Raw genomic sequence first — 18,878 nt, 5'->3', positions numbered from 1 at the left:
ATAGCTGTTATTGAATCCTCCTTTAAATCCGTTTTTAAGAGATCTATAAAACATAATCCAGAGGACGTGTTTCATTTTCAAAAAAATCTATCAAGGACACTTTTATGAAATTTAAGGCGGACGCAAGAAAGCTAACTGAATCTACCTAAACCACTGTTGGTTTTTACCTGTTATACTCTTTGGGTGTAAGTAGATTTGGTTATCTTTCCATGGTCACTAATATGCAGCACAGGTTCGTGTTAACTAGACTAAGACTGGGTATTGCTCACCACCTAGTAGCATTTCCCCATACTAGGCATTGCCCTTTAGAGTCAGACAGATGCCCCTGTGATGCAGATAGCAAACAAGCACCTTGCTTTTCGTCCTATTCTGTAAATTCTATGAACACCTTAGAATCACCTATCTTAACTCACTTTTTAATACACTTAATATAAGAACTCATCAGGAAGCATTGAAACCCCTGTTAGCCTTAGACTCCCCGAATGTATGCTACATGGTGGCAAACTATATCCTAAAAGCAATTCATGTCAGGAAAAGTCTTATTGCACTCTAATATTTGTTTTAAGTATCAATTGTATTTTAACTGTTTACATTTTCTTTATTTCCAACTTTTTATGAGCTCATGGTTTCATGTTTTATTGCCTTACTGTATACTATTATGCACTTTTATGGCTTACTTTTGATATAGCCGAATAAAGATTATGAACTGAACTGGCTTACGAACAGCACTGTAAGGCTCCAATCTCTGATCTACTCTATCTACACCACCCATGTCCTTATTGTAGTCTAAAATGCACATCGGTTTGCTCACTTCAGCAACCTGACCCCAAACGCTCACAGGTGAAGTACATTCTTCACGAATGGTTGCAGACATGTGGACATCTCTTCTGTGTGAAAATTATACACTAGAAGTTCACCACTATGTAAGGCACTGCACTTTCTTCCCTGAGTTTTTTTTTACATACAAGCTCTTTTTTAAGGTTACTTTTACAGTTAGAGTTGTTTGGACCACATGCAACAGTGTCCACTTTAAATAATTCCTTGAACAATTTCACGCCATAATAGAATTTATCTACATATAAATGGTGACCCTTGTTAAAAAGTCCTCTACAGAGTTCCCACACAATTTTCTCACTGACTCCTAAATTAGACAGACAACCGAGGGGGCAATAGAGGAATCCCTATCAGTGTACACCCTAAAATTATAGAGGTATCCAGTACTAATCTGACAGCATATACATCTTAATTCCATAATGTGCCCTCTTGTTAGGAATGTACTGCCTAAAAATCAAACAGCCCTAGAACAGCACCATAGACAGGACCTACGACTCATCCACAACTGTTTCGTTCCCTAGAACATAGATCTCTGTAAAGCGATCTACAAAATTATCAAGAACAGGCCGAATCTTGAAGAGACAGTCTCGATCGTGGTGATCCTGTGGCTATGCTGAAGCATTAGCAACAAAATGCAGCATCCGGAGCACAAGGAGGAAAAATAGCAGTTGTCATTGAGAGACTAGTAGACCAATGTGAAGACAGTGATGGCTTCCTTATCAATCTGATCAACAAAGTTAACCCCCAGAACTTCTTCACCTCATCCAGATTTATGGGAGTCCACCAACTAGCTCTAGAGTGGGGCTTGAGTCTGGTACTGTTGTCCCTCAAATAGTGTTCAGCGTACAAATTAGTCTGGTCAAGTATCTCATCAAAAAATGAATCGCCCATAAACAACTGAAAGAAATTTATATGGAAAAAGTTTTCACTATTGGCCCCACACCCTGCGACAACACTAAAGTCAGTCAACACAGGCTGCACCATGGATGGAACAACCCAGAGTTGAGCACTTCCTGTGGGAAGCCATTTAGCCCCATGATGCAATCCGGATTCCTCCTACTGCTCTATCGGCCTATCAGTGTCCTCCTCTAAAAGAGGCACTTTCGCCACCCTGATAGTGGCTTCTTCATCAGATGGTTCCTTTTGGACAGAAAAGTCACTGACAGAATCTTGGGCTTTGTCCTCTGCCTCATATGCAGAGTCAGTCTCAAAACATGATCAGAGGAAAAGCAAACCAACAACCTGCTGAACGGTCAGTCTGCAGTTAGCCATAATCCTTGCTAATAAAAGTAACACAACAAATAAGTCAATAATCAACACTGTGTAAAATTTGTAATAAACTTCAAACAGAAAGTAAAACTATTGGCATATAATAATCTGAAAGGAAAAGTCATTCAATGCAAAGCACACAAATACCTATATTCTCAAAAACAACACCACTCACTTGCCAGAAACAGCAAGTCTGAGGACCACCTACACCTACTTTGCACAGACACAGCAGGCTCCTAAGGAGTCCAACTGGAAAGGAAAAAAACAAAAAACACATTAGACATATCACAAAGCAGTATAGAATGTGCACAAATCAATGTTACTTTGAAAGACAATCACACAAAAAGCTAAAGATTCAAACATTACTACAGCAGTCAAAAACAATTATACAAACAGGTCAAGGATACACATTAGATGAAGAGGTTACACAATGAGTTGCTTACCATCTTTCCAAATTGCAGATCTGTCAAAGCTGCACCTACAGACAAGATTCATTACAACAAGAGAGTAAACAATTGTTTCTGCAATAAAATAGAATAAAAAGTTAAAACACAAATAAGAATGATAAAATAACAATCAAAAGATACTGATATTCCCCTGAAGGGATGCGTGACAAAGGCAAAAAAGACCACCAGATGAAAGCAAATCTTACCCCAGAAGCAAATCGCCCACCATATACATAACCTCATTCTCAGATGACTCAAGTGTTATCACCCATCCTGAGGACCAATCCACTCAAAAAAGACCAAAACCCAAAATGTCTGCCCTCATGGGGGAGGGGGGAATTCAAAAATAATATGGACCCCTAGGAGAGCGACCTTTCCCCAAGGGATCACTCCGCTTCCAAACAATCCCTGGTGTATCACGGGCTTCCAAGCACCCATCATCCTTGATGGGGAAAATCCCTATCCCTATTGCCTACCTTGAACAATCCTAATGCATATCCAGATATATTCAGTGGCCGTGTAACACCCATAATCCTCCATGCAGAACACAGTTAAGCCCATTTACCTTCTTCAACATTTACTAAATAACAATATTAGGTATATGTACCAGCCATTTAACTCCCATTATCCCCATTTAAAAAACATATGTGTGCCTGTTTCCTCAACACACGTCACTACACTACAATGCAGGTATAGGTTACAGCCATTTAACACAGATCATCCACCATGTAGAAATCATTAGTGCTATTACCATTCCCTTACAGTAATCAAGAAAATACAGTGGCAGGTATATGTAAAAGCTATTTAACGCCTATCATTCTCGATGTAGAAAACTCCTATTCTCATTTCCTACCAGGAACAATCCTAATACAGTCCCAAATATATTCAATGACAACGTAACGCCTATAATCTCCTATGCAGAACACAGTTATACCAATTTTTTTCAACATTTACTAAATAACAATACCAGGTATATGTAATGGCTATTTAATTCCCATCATCCCTATGTAGAAAATCCCTATCCCCTTTTCCTTTCTGGCACAATACTAATATATTCCTAAATAAATTAAATTACAATGCAACACCCACAATCCCACACGCAGATTAAAGCAATGCCTATTTTCCTTTAGCATTTACTAAATAACAGTACCGGGGATATATAATAGCCACTTAACCCACATATCCAGATAGGTAAACAGTAAGAACTGCTGAAGAGAGTTGCCTTTCACTTTGCCCATGCAAGTTAAAACACTACCTGATAGGTAAACGGTAACAATTGCTGAAGAAAGTTAACTTTCACTTTGCACATGTAAGCATTAAACTACACTGCCTCTGGTGGACACTTAAGAGAATGCATCCCATCATCCCCAATGATCTTTTTAGTATGTCTCAAAATGAACAGCCTGTGGAGGGAAATGTTAGTGTGGGCCGCTGTGAAGTTCACCAGGTGGCCGTTGGAAGCTATCCATTTATAATAATTCATTAAATGTATGAATGATGAAGCTTGATCAGTCAAAAAATGCATATTTAGTTTTCTATAAAATGCCATCTCAAGGACAGTGCCGTTTCTTATTGTAGCTATACTCTTGCCTCTGCATGCTGCAGTCTCCATCTGTTGAACATCAGTCAGTGAGACCAGATAAATTATAGAGCTAGGCTGTATGGAGCACAATACGTACTGCCAAGTCCACAGCAGTGAAGGGCTCTTGCTTCGAGTTCCTCTCCTAGATGCGGAAGCCCTTTAAACATTTAAAGGGCCGTGCTGGAGCCATATTACCATGGCAATAAGTGCATGAATAAGGAGTTTTATGCCAGCCTGACTCTGAATAATTAGATCATAAATAGACTAGTGCAGGGGATGGACCAATTAGCTTTTTACCCTTTTTATTTCAAATTGATCTGTGTGTGTTTTTGGCAGAGTGAAGAACCGAAAGCAGGAAATTATTCATGTGTAAAATGGTATTACTGATACATATGTTATTTCAATTCTAAACTGCTGATAACTCGAGATCCGGGAAAACCGTTGTTTTCCAGCATTTTGCAATGATGAAGCAACACATTAAATACACAATTAAAAACAAAGCAACATTTCAGAACAAGTTTTCTAACAAACTTGTTCCTTTTTAATTGGCTAAACGGTACCTAACACATTTAATTACATAGCAAGGTAGAGCAGATTTTCTGTCGGAACATCAGTACTCATAGCAGGCAACTATGAACGCCTGCTGACTCAATCCAATAGGTAAAAATTATAAAATAAACTCTGCAGTCAATTGCCGGAAAATTAGGGATAGAAAGAGAGACAAAGCAAGTAAACGTTAACATTAATTTAAACGTGATTACCAACTGATTATAGGAAAGTAATGAGAAAAGGGTCCTGAAAGAAAAAAAACAATCCTTTGCAATGTAGTGGGTCTTGCATTTGTTCGAGTTAGCGCTATTTGCGTTGTAAACTCCTAACTGGACTTCTCTTGCCACATAAATTGAAAATGAAAAGTAAAACAGTTTCACTTAAGCGAGCCGATTCAAAGTGCCACGGCCGCCATGAGCGTGAAAGAGACACACAAAAGAGAAAATAAGTTTGCTCGCTGTCAAACGTATGAACAAAAGTGCAATTAGCCATGTAACTGGGTCGATGTCCAAGGCGGTAACCACACCACCCCAAGGAGGGACAACCGTAAAGCATTTACCAATGATAACACAGGATTTTTGAAGGGCAAGCCCATGAACGAGCGATAGTGATGGGCATGAGGTGGGTGTGGTTAAAAGCCCAAATTGATAAGAACACATCGGAATAAGCAACGCTTGCGCACTGCTATGCTCGACATTAAAAAACCTTTCAGCAGAAATTCCACGAAGAGTAATGAGACAGAATTCCCCTCAACGGTATACTGTTTAAACACTGGTTCCTGTCTCTGGATAGCTGTGAAGTGTAATGGAAAAAGGAGAGTCAAACTGATGGTTTATAAATGTAGTTTCGTTACACATGGAATTAGCTTTCCGTAGCCTAAAGATTGATGGGGAGGGCTCTGCCTCATAGTCCTTTTATACTTCTTCTTGTTTGAATTTGAAATCAAGGAGGGTAGATGGTGTGGGTGGAATGAGGGTTTCTTAATCAACCATAGTGCCAAATGGGAGGGGTGGATGTATGAGATGGTGAAGGATAATAGTAAACAGTAGTGGTTAACGATACTGTTCATCAAGCCCACTGCCATCGAGGAGTAGGAAGTAGATATATAGGAAGGAGGCCATGGTGGAGTGTAGCATTGTGCAGTTCAGTTAATAAAAGTTCAGAAAATGTGTAAGTTGAAATATAGTAGCCACTGAATACACAAATATCACATAGTATAAACAGGCAAATTGTGGTGCAGGGACCAAAAAAGCAATTTAGTTAATGGTGGTTAGTAAAAGTGAGTATGTATTTTTGGATATTTTTTCACACGTTTTAGTTAATAATTGATTTTTTTTAACATGAGTACAGGATAATATGACATTTGGATTTTTGTGAAACAGGATGTATGACTGATGCAGTATTTTTTTTTTTCAGGTATGCTTACCTTGGTCTGGAACGGCTAGGACTAAGAACTGATATACCTTTGGATGGACACTCAATAAAATCCATGTTAAATCAGAGCCAAAATGTAGTGGCCTACTTCAGCCTGGCTCTGCTCTTGGCTCCCTTGATAGAGACACTGATATTATTAGACAGGATGATATTTCTCCACGAGCAAGGTGAGTAAACTGACAGCCGGTATGTTTGTAAGTTTCAGGTGCCACATATTCTCACTTTTTAATCACCTATTTGTATCAAAGGGAAAGGGTAAGAGGGATTCAGCCAATGCTTTTTCTAAGTAATTCACTTACTCTTACATTGTTTTCACCCTTCCTATATTTTATCACTATCCCCATAATATTATATAGATTTTATGTTATTTATCAGCGCCTTTCATGAAGCATTTCTTGTGTCACATATTAATTGTTGTTATTCTTTCAGAAAACCAACATAACCATGTTTATATATGGAATTGTTTTACATCATGCCTGGCTATGGATTAGGTTGACTCATTATGTACGTTTAACAAACCAATTTGCATTTAGAGGACATATGTGAAAATTGATGACAGTTTTTTCATATCTAATTATAGTTGCTGGAAAATATTATATTTTAGATTGAACTCACATTTTGATCTAAACTATTCAGTAATCAGGGAATAGCTACATAATGAGTTGTCTTCTGTATTGCTTAGACCTTACAGAGCTGTCATACCAAATTCTTAATCGGGACCGGAAGCAAGGATTATGCTTCATCTTCCTTCCCTTTGATTACAGCAGCCATTTTATTACTTCCAATACCAATAAAGCGAAAACACTAACAGTCCCAAGAAGCTCTGGGAATGGTTTAAACAACAATAGCCAAATATGTAATGGCAGTCACATGTGCTATCCAATCAGGAGTGTCCAGATTCTATGTAGACCATTGTTTATCTCTTGCCCTCCTCTTTCTGCGTTGTTCACAGCCCAGATAAGTCACGATTCATCACCTTCTTATAACCCTTTGTGTTGAGAGCATTGTTTTGCCTGATATAGCAGTTTCAGAGTGTGTTTCGCAGCACATGCGCGGTTTTGTATGATTATGGCCATGGTAAAGCGTTTTGCACTTCTCCATTGCCACCTGCTTGGTGCAGCTCCACAGTGCGGTCCGCTGCCCACTAGGTGCCATGCAATTGAGTGTGGCGGTCGGCTTGCGACGCGCAACTTTGTCAATTTCTCCTCAGTCATAGCTGGAGTCACGCACTGAGTAGCTGTTCACTTGAGAGCCTTAAAATCGTTTTGAAGGCAAAGCATTGTGAATATAAATTATAAGTCCAATCACACTAATTGCCCCCTCCTCACATATAGTTTCAAACAATACAATATATGTTGCTGTGCTGGTATTGAATTAGAGTAGTCATCCAAGTCTTCATGTGATGTATTAAATAGATTTTACTTCTTTATTAAATACAATTCAGATTAGTAGAAACAGACATTTACAGAAATATTGTTATTATAGATGTCTTCAACCGGATATAGTTGATTACGTGGAGGACTATCACAGCAGATGTGTGGGACCTGCAAATTGTGCAGGGTTTCCAGAAACAATTTAAGTACCCATTTTAGGCTACCGATCCTCGACTGATACAATTTTCTTCTCAGGAGGCCGCGCTTATAGACTCAGCGGTCCACTCACTCTTGGAGGTGCTATTCGGCCAACGACCATCCACCACCACAGGTCTGTCAGGAACCTTTTTCTAGTAGACAGCACCAATGGGAGCAGGTGCCTTCTTATCAATTCACGAGTTCAACAAATAGGTGGTGTACCACCATTTCAAAATGGAAGGCATCCACGTCCTGCGGGATGTGCTGCAGCCAGCCGATTGGATGGTCCGATAGAACCTCTAGAACGCCTATCTATCAATCCCGATCTTCCCTTCTTACCAATGGTTCCTCCAGCTTACTTGGTGCCAGCAGGCGTTCGAGTTTTCCAGTCTTCCATTTCGTTTGTCCTCTGCCCCTTGGTGCTATACCAAGGACCTCAAGCCAGTGGTGGAGCACCTTCGGGCACAGGGGATGCACCTCATTATATACCTAGAGGACATGCTCCCCATGGTTCAGTGCCCTTGTCAGCTGTCGCTCCAACTGCAAACTGCAGTCGACCTTCTGGAAAGCTTGGGGTCTCTGGTCAACAAGTCAAAGTCCCTCCTGGTTCCTTCCCAGAAGGTGACCTTCTTGGGGTTCATGATTGACTCAAACACATCCTCTCTGAGTCTCTCGTCTCAGAAGACCACGAAAATCAGACACAAGCTAAGGAAAGCCCTGGCAAAATCACACACTTCATTGCGACAGATCGCCTGACTTGTGGGGTTCCTTTCGTCTTCAATCAAAGCCCTCTTCCTGAGCCCTCTCCACTACCGGAACCTACCGTGGCTCAAAGCCTCCCATCTGCAGAAGGGGCTCACATACTCCCAGATGTTACTCCTCACAGAAGAAATCTCTTGGTGGCTTTCTCACATGGAGGTATGGAACGGGCAAGAGATTTTTGGGTCAGCCCCGGATTTCGTCATAGAGTCTGACACCAGCAGATCAGGCTGGGGGGCACGATGTGGCGATTTTTCAATAGGGGTTTCTTGGTCTCCTCAAGAACAGACCTTGCACATCAGTTGATTGGAGCTCCTTGGTAGCTCCTTTGCAGTCTAAGTTTGGATGAGGGACAGGATTCAATAATGTGTTCTTCTCAAAATGGGCAATATCTCGGCAGTCCGATACATCAGTCATCTGGGGGACACCCGATCCAAGGACAGCTCCGACATGGCAACCACTTTTTGGCAGTACTCCCTAGAACGTCAGATCTCAGTGACAGAGGAGTATCTCCCCGGCCATGTAAATCGGGTGTCGGATTGGCACTCCCGATACTTATGGGACTCCAGACTGTAGAAGCTCCACTCGGAGGTCATCGAGGATCTCCAGAACTGGTGGGGTCCATTTTCGGTTGACCTCTTTGCGTATCAGCTGAACAACCACCTACCCAGGTTCTTCAGCTGGCTACCAGGTCTGCAGGTGGTGGCGATGGATGCCTTTTGACTTGGGCTCCAGAGAAAGGTTTCACCATTCCCCCGTTTGCAGTGACCACTCAAGCCTCAGCCCAGATCAGGTGACAGCATGCAGGAGTGGTGCTGATCACCATGATTTGGATTTCTCAATTATGGTTTCCGGTTCTTCTTGAACTTTCCTGGGATTCTCCAATTTGACTACCCTGTTTTCACATCTTCTTCTGACTCCGGATCAACTCCCATACAGGTTGGTGTTTGTAAGCTCCTTAGACCTGATGGCGTGGTGGATTACAGGGAGCGTTGGCTGATCCCGGGCCTTTCAAGACTGGCTGAGGATCTCTTATCCAGAGCGTTGGCCAGTAGTACTATCAAGCACTACAAGTTGCCCTGGACTTGATGGACACATTGGTGTCTGCGACAGAGTGTGGATCCCGTGGTCGCAGAAGTAGTTCAGTTCCTCAATATCCTGGTTAGTCTGGTGACCAAAGGTTTGGCCTATCGTTCCATCAACACTTTACGTTGTGCCATCTTGCCTGGCCACGTCCTGGTGGAGGGATCTCCAGTGGGAGAATATCCTTTTGTGTGTCAGATTCTTATTGGAATTTGTAAGTCTCTTCCACTGACACCGCACTGTTCAGTGGTTTGGGACGTCAATGAAGTGTTGAATCTATTTTTGTCTTGGCAGCCTAACAGGTTCCTGTCATGTAAGGAGCTTTCAGTGAAATTGGCATTGCTGTTATGACTGGTATCCTGCAGGCGGGTTTCTCACGTTGGATCCTGCATATAACGGGCAGAATATTTTTCCCTTCTGGAGTGTCATTTACCATTAGTAGGCAGACAAAGTCCAACACCAGGACCATTTCATATCCAGGCCTTCCAGAACTCCCCTAAATTATGTGTGATACAATGTCTTAAGGCATTTGAGGACATTTCCAAAGAGTTTAGAGCTCCTGGAGAGAGGCAATTCCTTATTGCACTGCTTAAACCACAAAGTGGTGTTTTTGTCCACCATTGCCTGTGGATACACTGGGTGATGCAGGAAGCTAGAATTGATCTGACAGATTTTGGAGCTCACTCTGCTAAAGGGGCTATGACTTCCAAGGCATTTTTACCCTTGGAGAGCACTTAGAGGACATCATGAATGCTGCAGATTGGTCCTCAGATTCTACCTTCAAGACGTTTTACTTCAAGCGGGTACTGGGTATGGCTCATTCGGTGGTGAGTAAGCTTTGAACCACCATAGTCCTTGTCTCCAGTCCTGACATAGAAGGAAAATTGTTCCTAACTATTGTGTATGAAATATTAAATTCTATTAAGGACATGGAGGCAAGGATTATCCCACCCAGCGACTTATCTTCTCTAAGGGACCCACCCTATCACTAGTAAGTATTGATTTTCTGTTACTGTATTGGATATGAGGTGATGCGATTCTTATAATACTTCGTGTTGGGGGTGTGGGGTTCTAAAAAAAGTTTTATGATACAGATTATTTATAAAGTCGATAGATCTGTATTGATACCTCTCTTCGTTCATTACCGAACAGGATTTGTGAGGAAAACACTGAGGCTTGCCTTGAGCGATGAAAGAGGAGGGCAAAAGATAAACAATGGACTACATAGAACCTGGAAACTTTTGACTGGACAGCAAATGTGATTGGCATTACACAATTAGCTATTGTTGTTAAACCATTCCCAGTGCTTCTTGGGACTAGTAGTTTTTCACTTTACTGGTATTGAAAATAATAAAAATGGAGGGTGTAATAAAAGCAAAGGAAGTTGAAGCATCGCCGGAAAGCGCTTTTCGATGCCTCATCAGGGGTAGTAAGCGCTATATAAATACTATTACAATACAGTACAATACAATAATCCTCACCTCTGTGTTCTTAATAGAATGGACTGTCCTGCACGCTAGTTAGGAACAGTTTTCATTCCGCTGTCCAGGTCTCTGTGAAAATAAATGCACAAGTCTTTCAGTAAAGGGGTTCATTCCACTGTGGTGCATGTGCACAGCCAGTTAACCCCTTGACTGCTGACGCTTTTTCACCCCTGTGCTGAGCCCTTTTTTGTCTTTGTGGGGTAATTTATGCTTAGGCCTCCGTAAGGTATTTTCTACATTAGGGCCCAGATTCACAAAGGTTTAATGTCAGGTTACTGTTACTTTTTTAGAGCTAAACCAGCATTAAACCTTTTTGGGGATTAATTAGCCAACGCAAATTGATATTTGCATTGGTTTGTATGGGAAAGTAATACAAAGCAGCATGAAACGCTCCTTTGCATCAATGGAGCGTTACATGGGTGGTAGATGGGCGAGCCCATGCAACCATCCATGCTTTTTGACAATAAACCCTATCTACCAACATTAGTAGACAGGGTTTTGGGCCAAAAAGTAATGCAGCTAAAAAGCAGGCGTTAAAAGGAGAAATGGTTTAGTTTCTCCTTGCTTTTCCGACTTAGCATGTGTGCTGCACTGTGGAGCACACATACAAAGTAGGACAGATTTTTTTTTCACTCTCTTGTCTTGTAGACTCAGGCACACACCCCAGCACTATGGCACTCTGGTGTCTGCCTGGCGCACAGCAGCTGAAATCAGTTCCAACGTTAGGGAGAGGGGAGGAGAGAACCATTTCTCAGTGAACAGGGCGCTCTCCTATGCTCTCCCTGTCACGCAATGCAGCACAGCATTTTTAGCTGCTGCGCTGTGTTCTGTGACTCATTTCAGAATCTGGGCCTAGGTATCCACCTCATATTTGCTTCCTCTTGTTTCCCAGCATCCTGGGGACTCAAGGAAATTTGTGTAGTTTTTTCAAGGATTTCCCAGAGACACTAAGGCCCATATTTATACTTTTTTAGCACTGCATTTGCGTCAATTGTTTACGCAAAAGTGGCGCAAACTTACAAAATACAATTGTATTTTGTACGTTTGCGTCGCTTTTTGCGTCAAAAAGCGGCACAGATGCAGCGCTAAAAAAGTATAAATATGGGCCTAACTGTGCAAATAAAACAAATCGTGAAAATAAGTAGTAAAAACAGCCATCTCAGGAACGATTCATTTGTAACATCTTGCCCCGATGGTTAATTCACAAAAGCAATATACCATTACATCTTCTAGACCTTTACGTTTTGTGGTGATATATAGGGTTTATAGGTAGTCGAAGAACCTGAGGTGCCCACAGTAAACAATTAAGCTGCACGTTCATATGGTAAAATATATATATATTGAAAAGTGGGTGTCAAGGAACCGTAAATATTTCTGAAATGGGCACCAGATAAGGGGTTTGGGAGCAGTGGTTATTTGTACATATCTGAATTTGTGGGAACCCAACTAGCATGTGATTCAGAGGGTATTTTTCAAAATGTCTTCTTACACACGTGCTTATATTTGGAAGGCACTAATAACAGATTTCTTATTATTCTGTGTTCCTACGTATCTCTAGTTAAAAATGGTACCTCACTTATGTGGGTATATCTAGTGTCTGTGACAGCAACGGGCCCCAAACACAACATGGACACGCCATATTTTTCAGCTGAAACCAACCTTTTTTGTATTGTGGGTAGCTGTGGATTTTGGGCCCTAGCTCAGCTGGCACCTAGGGAAATCTAGGAAACCTGCACATTTCTGAAAACTACATTCCAGGGGAATCCAGGGTTGGGTGACTTGAGTGGCTCTCTCCAGGTTTTATTACCCAAAAAGTCCTTGAAAACCTCATATTTTCACTAAAAACACACATTTTCCTCACATTTCTGTGAGGAAAACCTAAGGAATTTGTGGGGAGACACAGATGTCCTACTACCCAGCATTCCCCCCAAGTCACTTTTATTATAAATGATACCTCACCTGTGTGGTTACGCCTAGTACTCGTGACAGGAAAGGGCCTAAGACACAACAAAGACAAATCAAATGCTTCTACTGAAAATGGACTCTTTTTTGCAATGTGGTTAGCTGTGGATTAAGGGCCCTAGCTCAGCTGACAGCTAGAGAAACCTAGCAAACCAGCACCACAGTGGACTCCCATTGACCTTTGTTTGATAAATTTCTGTCATGGACACAAGGCTGTACAGCACAAATAGAGCAGGGTTTTTATCACGGTACCTTACTGCACAAAAGCAATCCTACCCTTACCATAGGCACCCTTGCTCCATGGTGCAAATGTGCCTTTGTTGGCGCTAGGCAGCACTTAATATGTCAGCACTGGTGGAGAGCAGAAATACGTCATATCTTAGTATACATGGCACATTTCTGCTCTCTTTTTTGGGCAGCAAGTTGCCATGCATTACTTTTTGGTAAATCCACACCCAAGAGTATAACCTATGACTCTGGCAATGCCCCAGATCTTGATTCTAAATTAAAATATTCAAGGAGCAACCATTCCCTTATTTGAAAGGCACTTGTGCCTTACTATGTAGTCAAAATACTCATGACCCTGGGAAAGTCGGTATACGCAAATTGCATTCTGCTTCCTTCTGATCCCATGCTTCCCCTACCAAGCTCTTGCAGTCTCCACCAGAAGGTCCTGGAGTCTGGAGATGTAGACCTGTTAAAGGTTCAGTGCCTGCTTCTTTGCAGTAAAGGTGATTATAAAGGACTTCAGAAACTTTTCTTTCAAAGTAGTCTTGCAGTACGGTGAACAATGCACAACCCATATTTACACTTAATCTGATGGAAATGGCCCTGACCAGTGATCCTCATTGTCAACAATCTCCATGCCCTGATCAAGGCATCACAATATCAGGGATGGCGGTTCTGTAGATCAGCATTGAATACTCTCCTTTGGCCTGAGCTCTGCTCACAATGTGTTTGCCACTGGCCCGACAGTGGTAATAGGCTTTCTGCACCTGACAGGGATCAAATGGATGATTACCTGGATGATTACCTTGTCACAGTAAAGTCTTTGTAAGAGGTCTTAGAGTTTTCAGCCTGGCAATAAGCTTTTTCACTTAGGAATCTCAGTGAACATGAACAAATCCACTTTGACTACCTCTTCGAGCGTGCCGTTCAATAACACCATTCTGCAACTGAAGCAGAATCATATTATACCTTCTCCAGATACATGCCTATACTTAAGAATGCTTCATAAATTTCAAGAACACCCCTCTACCAAAGCTTTGTGGCTCTAGGTTATGTCTGATTATGGCCTGTGGTGTCTATAGGATATTACAGTTCCTCTTTTGGTGGATACTTCTATCAATTACTCACCTCGGGAATACTCATCATAGAACCAAAGAAGATGCCTACCTGCAGGGTGACGTCCCACACTAGGAAGCACATCTAGAAACCCTCTCTTCAGTTTTATTTATCGAATGCTTTAATTTTACAAACTTGACAGTATACAGCTTGAGTCATGTCACCCTGTGAATTGTCATGCTTCAAACTCTATTGTACTGCACTGAACATATGTCGATCTAGGATCCTCATATCTTTCTCTGGTGCCTAGACCTCAAACACAACTCCAGCTCCTGTGATAAATGCTGCTTATTGTACGCTAGGATTATGACCAAAAAAAGGAGAATAACTTCTTAGTGGCTCAGGCCTGCATAAAAATGGGTTTGCTCTAACACCTCCACAGGTAACTGATCTAAAAGGGAACATTCAAAAAAGAAGTCCTACCACAAAGAACACAAAAACATCACAAATGGAAGTCCTCTTCTCCCAGGTGTCACTCCCATTTCAGAGACCTATCCGAAGGTAGATGGTGCTGTTCCCTTACTCCAGCCCTAACATTGTCTTAATAGCAACTGCCTTTGTAGGGGACGATGCAGCAGGAGTTTCCAGAATTGATCCACAGCAGGCTTGTTTCTGCATGCTGAGATCTTCAGCTCCCATTCCTTCTGTTCCAAATGAGACTTTGGATCCTACAATCACTTATGGAGCTGCACCAGTGTTGCTTTGGTGTCGCGGGAGACCTCTATTATTCCTCTACCGTATTTGTTGCCAGTTCTGTGCTCAACACCTCCTTGCACTAAAATTCAGACTATCTTGACTCATGCACTGGAAAAGTGATAACCTCTTTTACGAATGACCCCTTGAGCGAGCCTCTGCCACATTTTTCAATCGTTCAACTAATTTGATGCAACCTGTGGCTCAAAAACTGATCTAGTACAGGTGCCCACTATTGTGCCTCACACAGAAGATGAGTATAGTGAGGTAAAGAATCTTTTTCATCAAAACTATACAGATGATAAATGCTAGTCGGCTGGTCACCTCTTAGGAGCTCACTTGGACTACCCCTCCAATCTTCTCACTGAAGAGATTGTTTTTTTTGTACATTAGTTGTCCACTGATCTGTCAAAGTGACCTGACAGCGTCATTCTGTTAACAGTACTAGACTAACTTGTTGACTGAGATTCTGCAGCCTCCTTTATCTTCTTGATGCAAGGCTTTTTATGTTCCTGCAGGGAATCACAGAGTGGCTGGGCATTATAGGCTAACATCAAGAGATCCACGGTTCATCTCTGCTCACTGTTCATATGAGAAACTGGAGATGCAGCCTTCGTTGTCAAAGCAGAACCCCAATCCATTCCATTCCACCCTACAGATGAGGGTCCAATCACATAGACTTTGGGGGAGAAAGGTGACCTCTTAGGAAAGTCTGTCCTTAGTACCTCCAACGTCATATGCTACCTGGAGTGCTGATGCCACCCACTTTAGAAGATGGATACATTACTGATAAGTCATTTCCTGCATCCTTCGCAGGATTCCTTTGTGCAGCTGGTCCGAACTAGACATGCCCAACACCTTTGCCAGAAGTTTGAGCAATTCAGTCACTATTTGAGGATACTCCTGGATGTGTTCAATTGATTTCTCTGGTGATGTTGAAGAAAAGCCAAGAGACATGCAGTGCATGGGGTCCGTTCTTTTCAGAGACAAGACTGACTTGATGCTGGAGCTCTTTAGGCAAACCTGGGCTAATACACACTATCTGGCACTGTCTTCCATGACGTGCCACTTTCATCAGCAGTACCTAAAGTGCTGTAGTTTTTCAAAGTCCCGCCTTTTCAGCAGAGGCAGCCATCAGTATGCAGCAAAGTGGTGTAAAGAGTCAAAGGCAAGCATGCAGTCAATGAGTGAAAGGAAAGTAGCTTAAAGAGGTGTGTCTTCAACTCTATCTAAATTGGAACAGCGTTTGGGCAGCCTTGATGGATAAAGATATGTTGTTACAGATCTTGGTGTAGAGCCCTCGCAACCTGTTCAACGGCAGCAGTAGTTTTTTCATGACTTAAATGGTCAGATGGCTCCAGAGACATGTGCCATGGCCACAAAGGCTCCTCCTCCCTTGCCTCAAAAACACTTTAGTTTGTCCTCGAGCAATCATGATTATTAGGTGGGGCGACTTGCTAGGTCTTATTTCAGACAATTGGGTCACTCAGATTGTGGAGGCTGATCACACCCTCCTGTTTTAGACAGCTCCTCCACACATCATCCGTCTATTGTGCCATGTGAGCAGATAGCGCACGCAGCCTCTTCAACAAGGTGCTGTCCCTCCGGAGTAAGGGAGTCGTAAAGTTGGTTCCTGAACAAAAAAAGTCCAGCGTTGCTACTTTTTGTTCGGAAGGGCAGCAGAATCAACCTGTTTTTAACCTTCGCGTCTTGAAATCTTTTCTCTGCCAGGAGAAATGCAAGATACTCTCTCTTGCTCAAGTATTGCTGGCTGTAGAGTCAGAGAAGTGGATGATGTCACCTGATCCGCATGTATCATCATTTAGTGATCCTGCATTCAAAAAGGAAATGTGTGCATTTTCTGATGGTTATCAATAACTACCTGGTTGTGCTGAATCCTGTTGACCTTATGTCAACCGCATGGGTCATTATGGAGATCATGTTGGCAGTTGGAAGGAGGGACACTTAGGCCCATATTTATACTTTTTTTGCGCCGCATTTGCATCATTTTTTGACGCAAAATGCGGCGCAAAAAAAGTATAAATATGGGCCTTATTTTGATACCTTGACAACTGATTGCTGCTGGAGGGATTACTGCAGCTGGTGCCGGCTCATCTCCTGAGTGTATCTTTGTTTTCTGCCTGGGGTGTCCACCTCCAGCCCACTAAGTAATTGCTTTTTCTTGGGGCAGGTTTAGACACAGACACTTTGAGAGCATTCTCCCACTGCGCAGATTCTGGGACTTGGGCGTGTGATCCTGATGTTCCTGATATCAGTTAATCTTCCTTCTCTAATAATCCTTTCTTTTATGGTCGTTGTGGCCTTCTGTGTTCTGCTTGGCCCATTTGTGCAGTGGTACATGCAGGCTCTTCAGGAGTGCTTTCAGTTTTTTTCAGTGCTGGGGAATTCTTTCGGACAGAACACTGATTTCTATGGAAGTGTTCTGGAACCTGCTCCGGTGATTGGTGCAGGACCATATGACCTCATGGACTCGTCTGTACTCTACCTGCAGTTTGGTTGGAATTGACATTTGGACTATATGGTGATTTGGAATCTCACATCTGCTGCAGAGTGGAGGTACCCCTTAAGTCTTCAATCACATAATACCAGACCCAGGATAAACAGTTGATGTTGGTGCAGCCGCGCCATCCTTCTATACGATCCCCCCTCTCTCTCACACCAGGTAGTTACCTCACATTGGAACTGTGACCCAACCCACAAATCTCCGAATCACATTGAAATGATAAATAAAAGGGCAGTGGTAAGAAAAGACTGAAAGGATGCCAGTCTGATCTATAACAAATTCCTGCATGTTTTGGTGGAGGGTCCTTCTTCCATTGGAGTCACTCTCATTTCTGTCTCATTTTCAAAGAAGAGGATCCCTGAGTGCGTGGTTCCCCCAACACTCCCTCCCCTGCTCACCACATCTTGATCTCCAGATGCTCTAACCAAGGGATTTAACTTTTCGTATTCAGAGGTCTAAATGACCTCTATTCTTGTTGCTGATCACACTTTATGATATGGTCTACTAAAACGCTGATCTGCTTAATATGAGTTTGTTGGACATTGTACGGTGCATTTTCTTCTGCTCAGCAAGATTTTGCTTTCGGCAGAAGAAATTCATTTCCTCTCGGCATGATCCCATTTTCTTTGATTACCGGGTCAGCTTGTTTAAGTAATTTATTGTGATGCAGTTATTGAAGAGACTGACGCAACCTTCCTCTTCCTTATTTCACAATGGGACTTGAATTTCGAGGGTAGCCGAGCACATTATAAGACGCAATCATTTCTCACCTTTTTGATGGGGGTTCCATTTGAGTCCACACACAACTGCTCTCTGTGTCATCTTACTTTCAAGATGGTCTTCCTTGTTGCTGCCACGCCTGTTTCATGAGTGAGGAAGCAGCATGCCTTTTTGACCCATCCTCCATTCACTTTATATGCAGACAAATTAGTGTTTTGGATGCTAACTTTCTTCCTGTCTAATATGGTTTACCTATCTATCCATGTTAGCCAAATTCATTATTCTATTGACATTCATCCCTCCTCTGCATCCTGCCAAGGAGGTGGAGAGGCTGCATCGTGTAGACCCACACCAATAACGAGCCTCCTGGAATCGGGGTGAAGGTTGCTTCATAGGTGTTGGCTACGGACATTCCAATTCCAGGCATTTGCTGTGCTATGACATGTCCTCAGGCCACACCTTCTGTCTGCATTAATGCCTTAAGTCCCAGATCCACTGAGGTGAGCATTTTTTCAGCTCCAGGCTACAAGACATTTTGCTGTAGTCCTCTCTTCAGATCCATCTGTTTTGGGTGCTGCTTGGGTATTGATTGAGGAGGAAGAGGATTTTAAGCCAAAAGTATAC

The 18,878-nt window shown here is 42.3% G+C and overlaps 1 protein-coding gene across 5 annotated transcripts in view; it reads left to right on the top strand.

The window, feature by feature from the left end:
- The window catches only part of METTL25B (methyltransferase like 25B), a 237,649-nt gene that overhangs the window by 216,225 nt on the left and 2,546 nt on the right, over positions 1 to 18,878 (top strand). For all 5 annotated transcript variants that reach the window (XM_069217836.1, XM_069217835.1, XM_069217834.1 and 2 more), the window contains one exon: positions 6,097 to 6,281. In XM_069217836.1, the coding sequence (XP_069073937.1) occupies positions 6,097 to 6,281 (185 nt within the window). The remainder of the gene's footprint in view (positions 1 to 6,096; positions 6,282 to 18,878) is intronic.

The sequence above is a fragment of the Pleurodeles waltl genome, chromosome 12 (assembly GCF_031143425.1).
Source record: "Pleurodeles waltl isolate 20211129_DDA chromosome 12, aPleWal1.hap1.20221129, whole genome shotgun sequence".
Lineage (NCBI taxonomy): Eukaryota > Metazoa > Chordata > Amphibia > Caudata > Salamandridae > Pleurodeles > Pleurodeles waltl.
The sequence above is the reverse complement of the archived record's forward strand: the minus strand, read 5'-3'. Positions and strand labels throughout refer to the sequence as shown.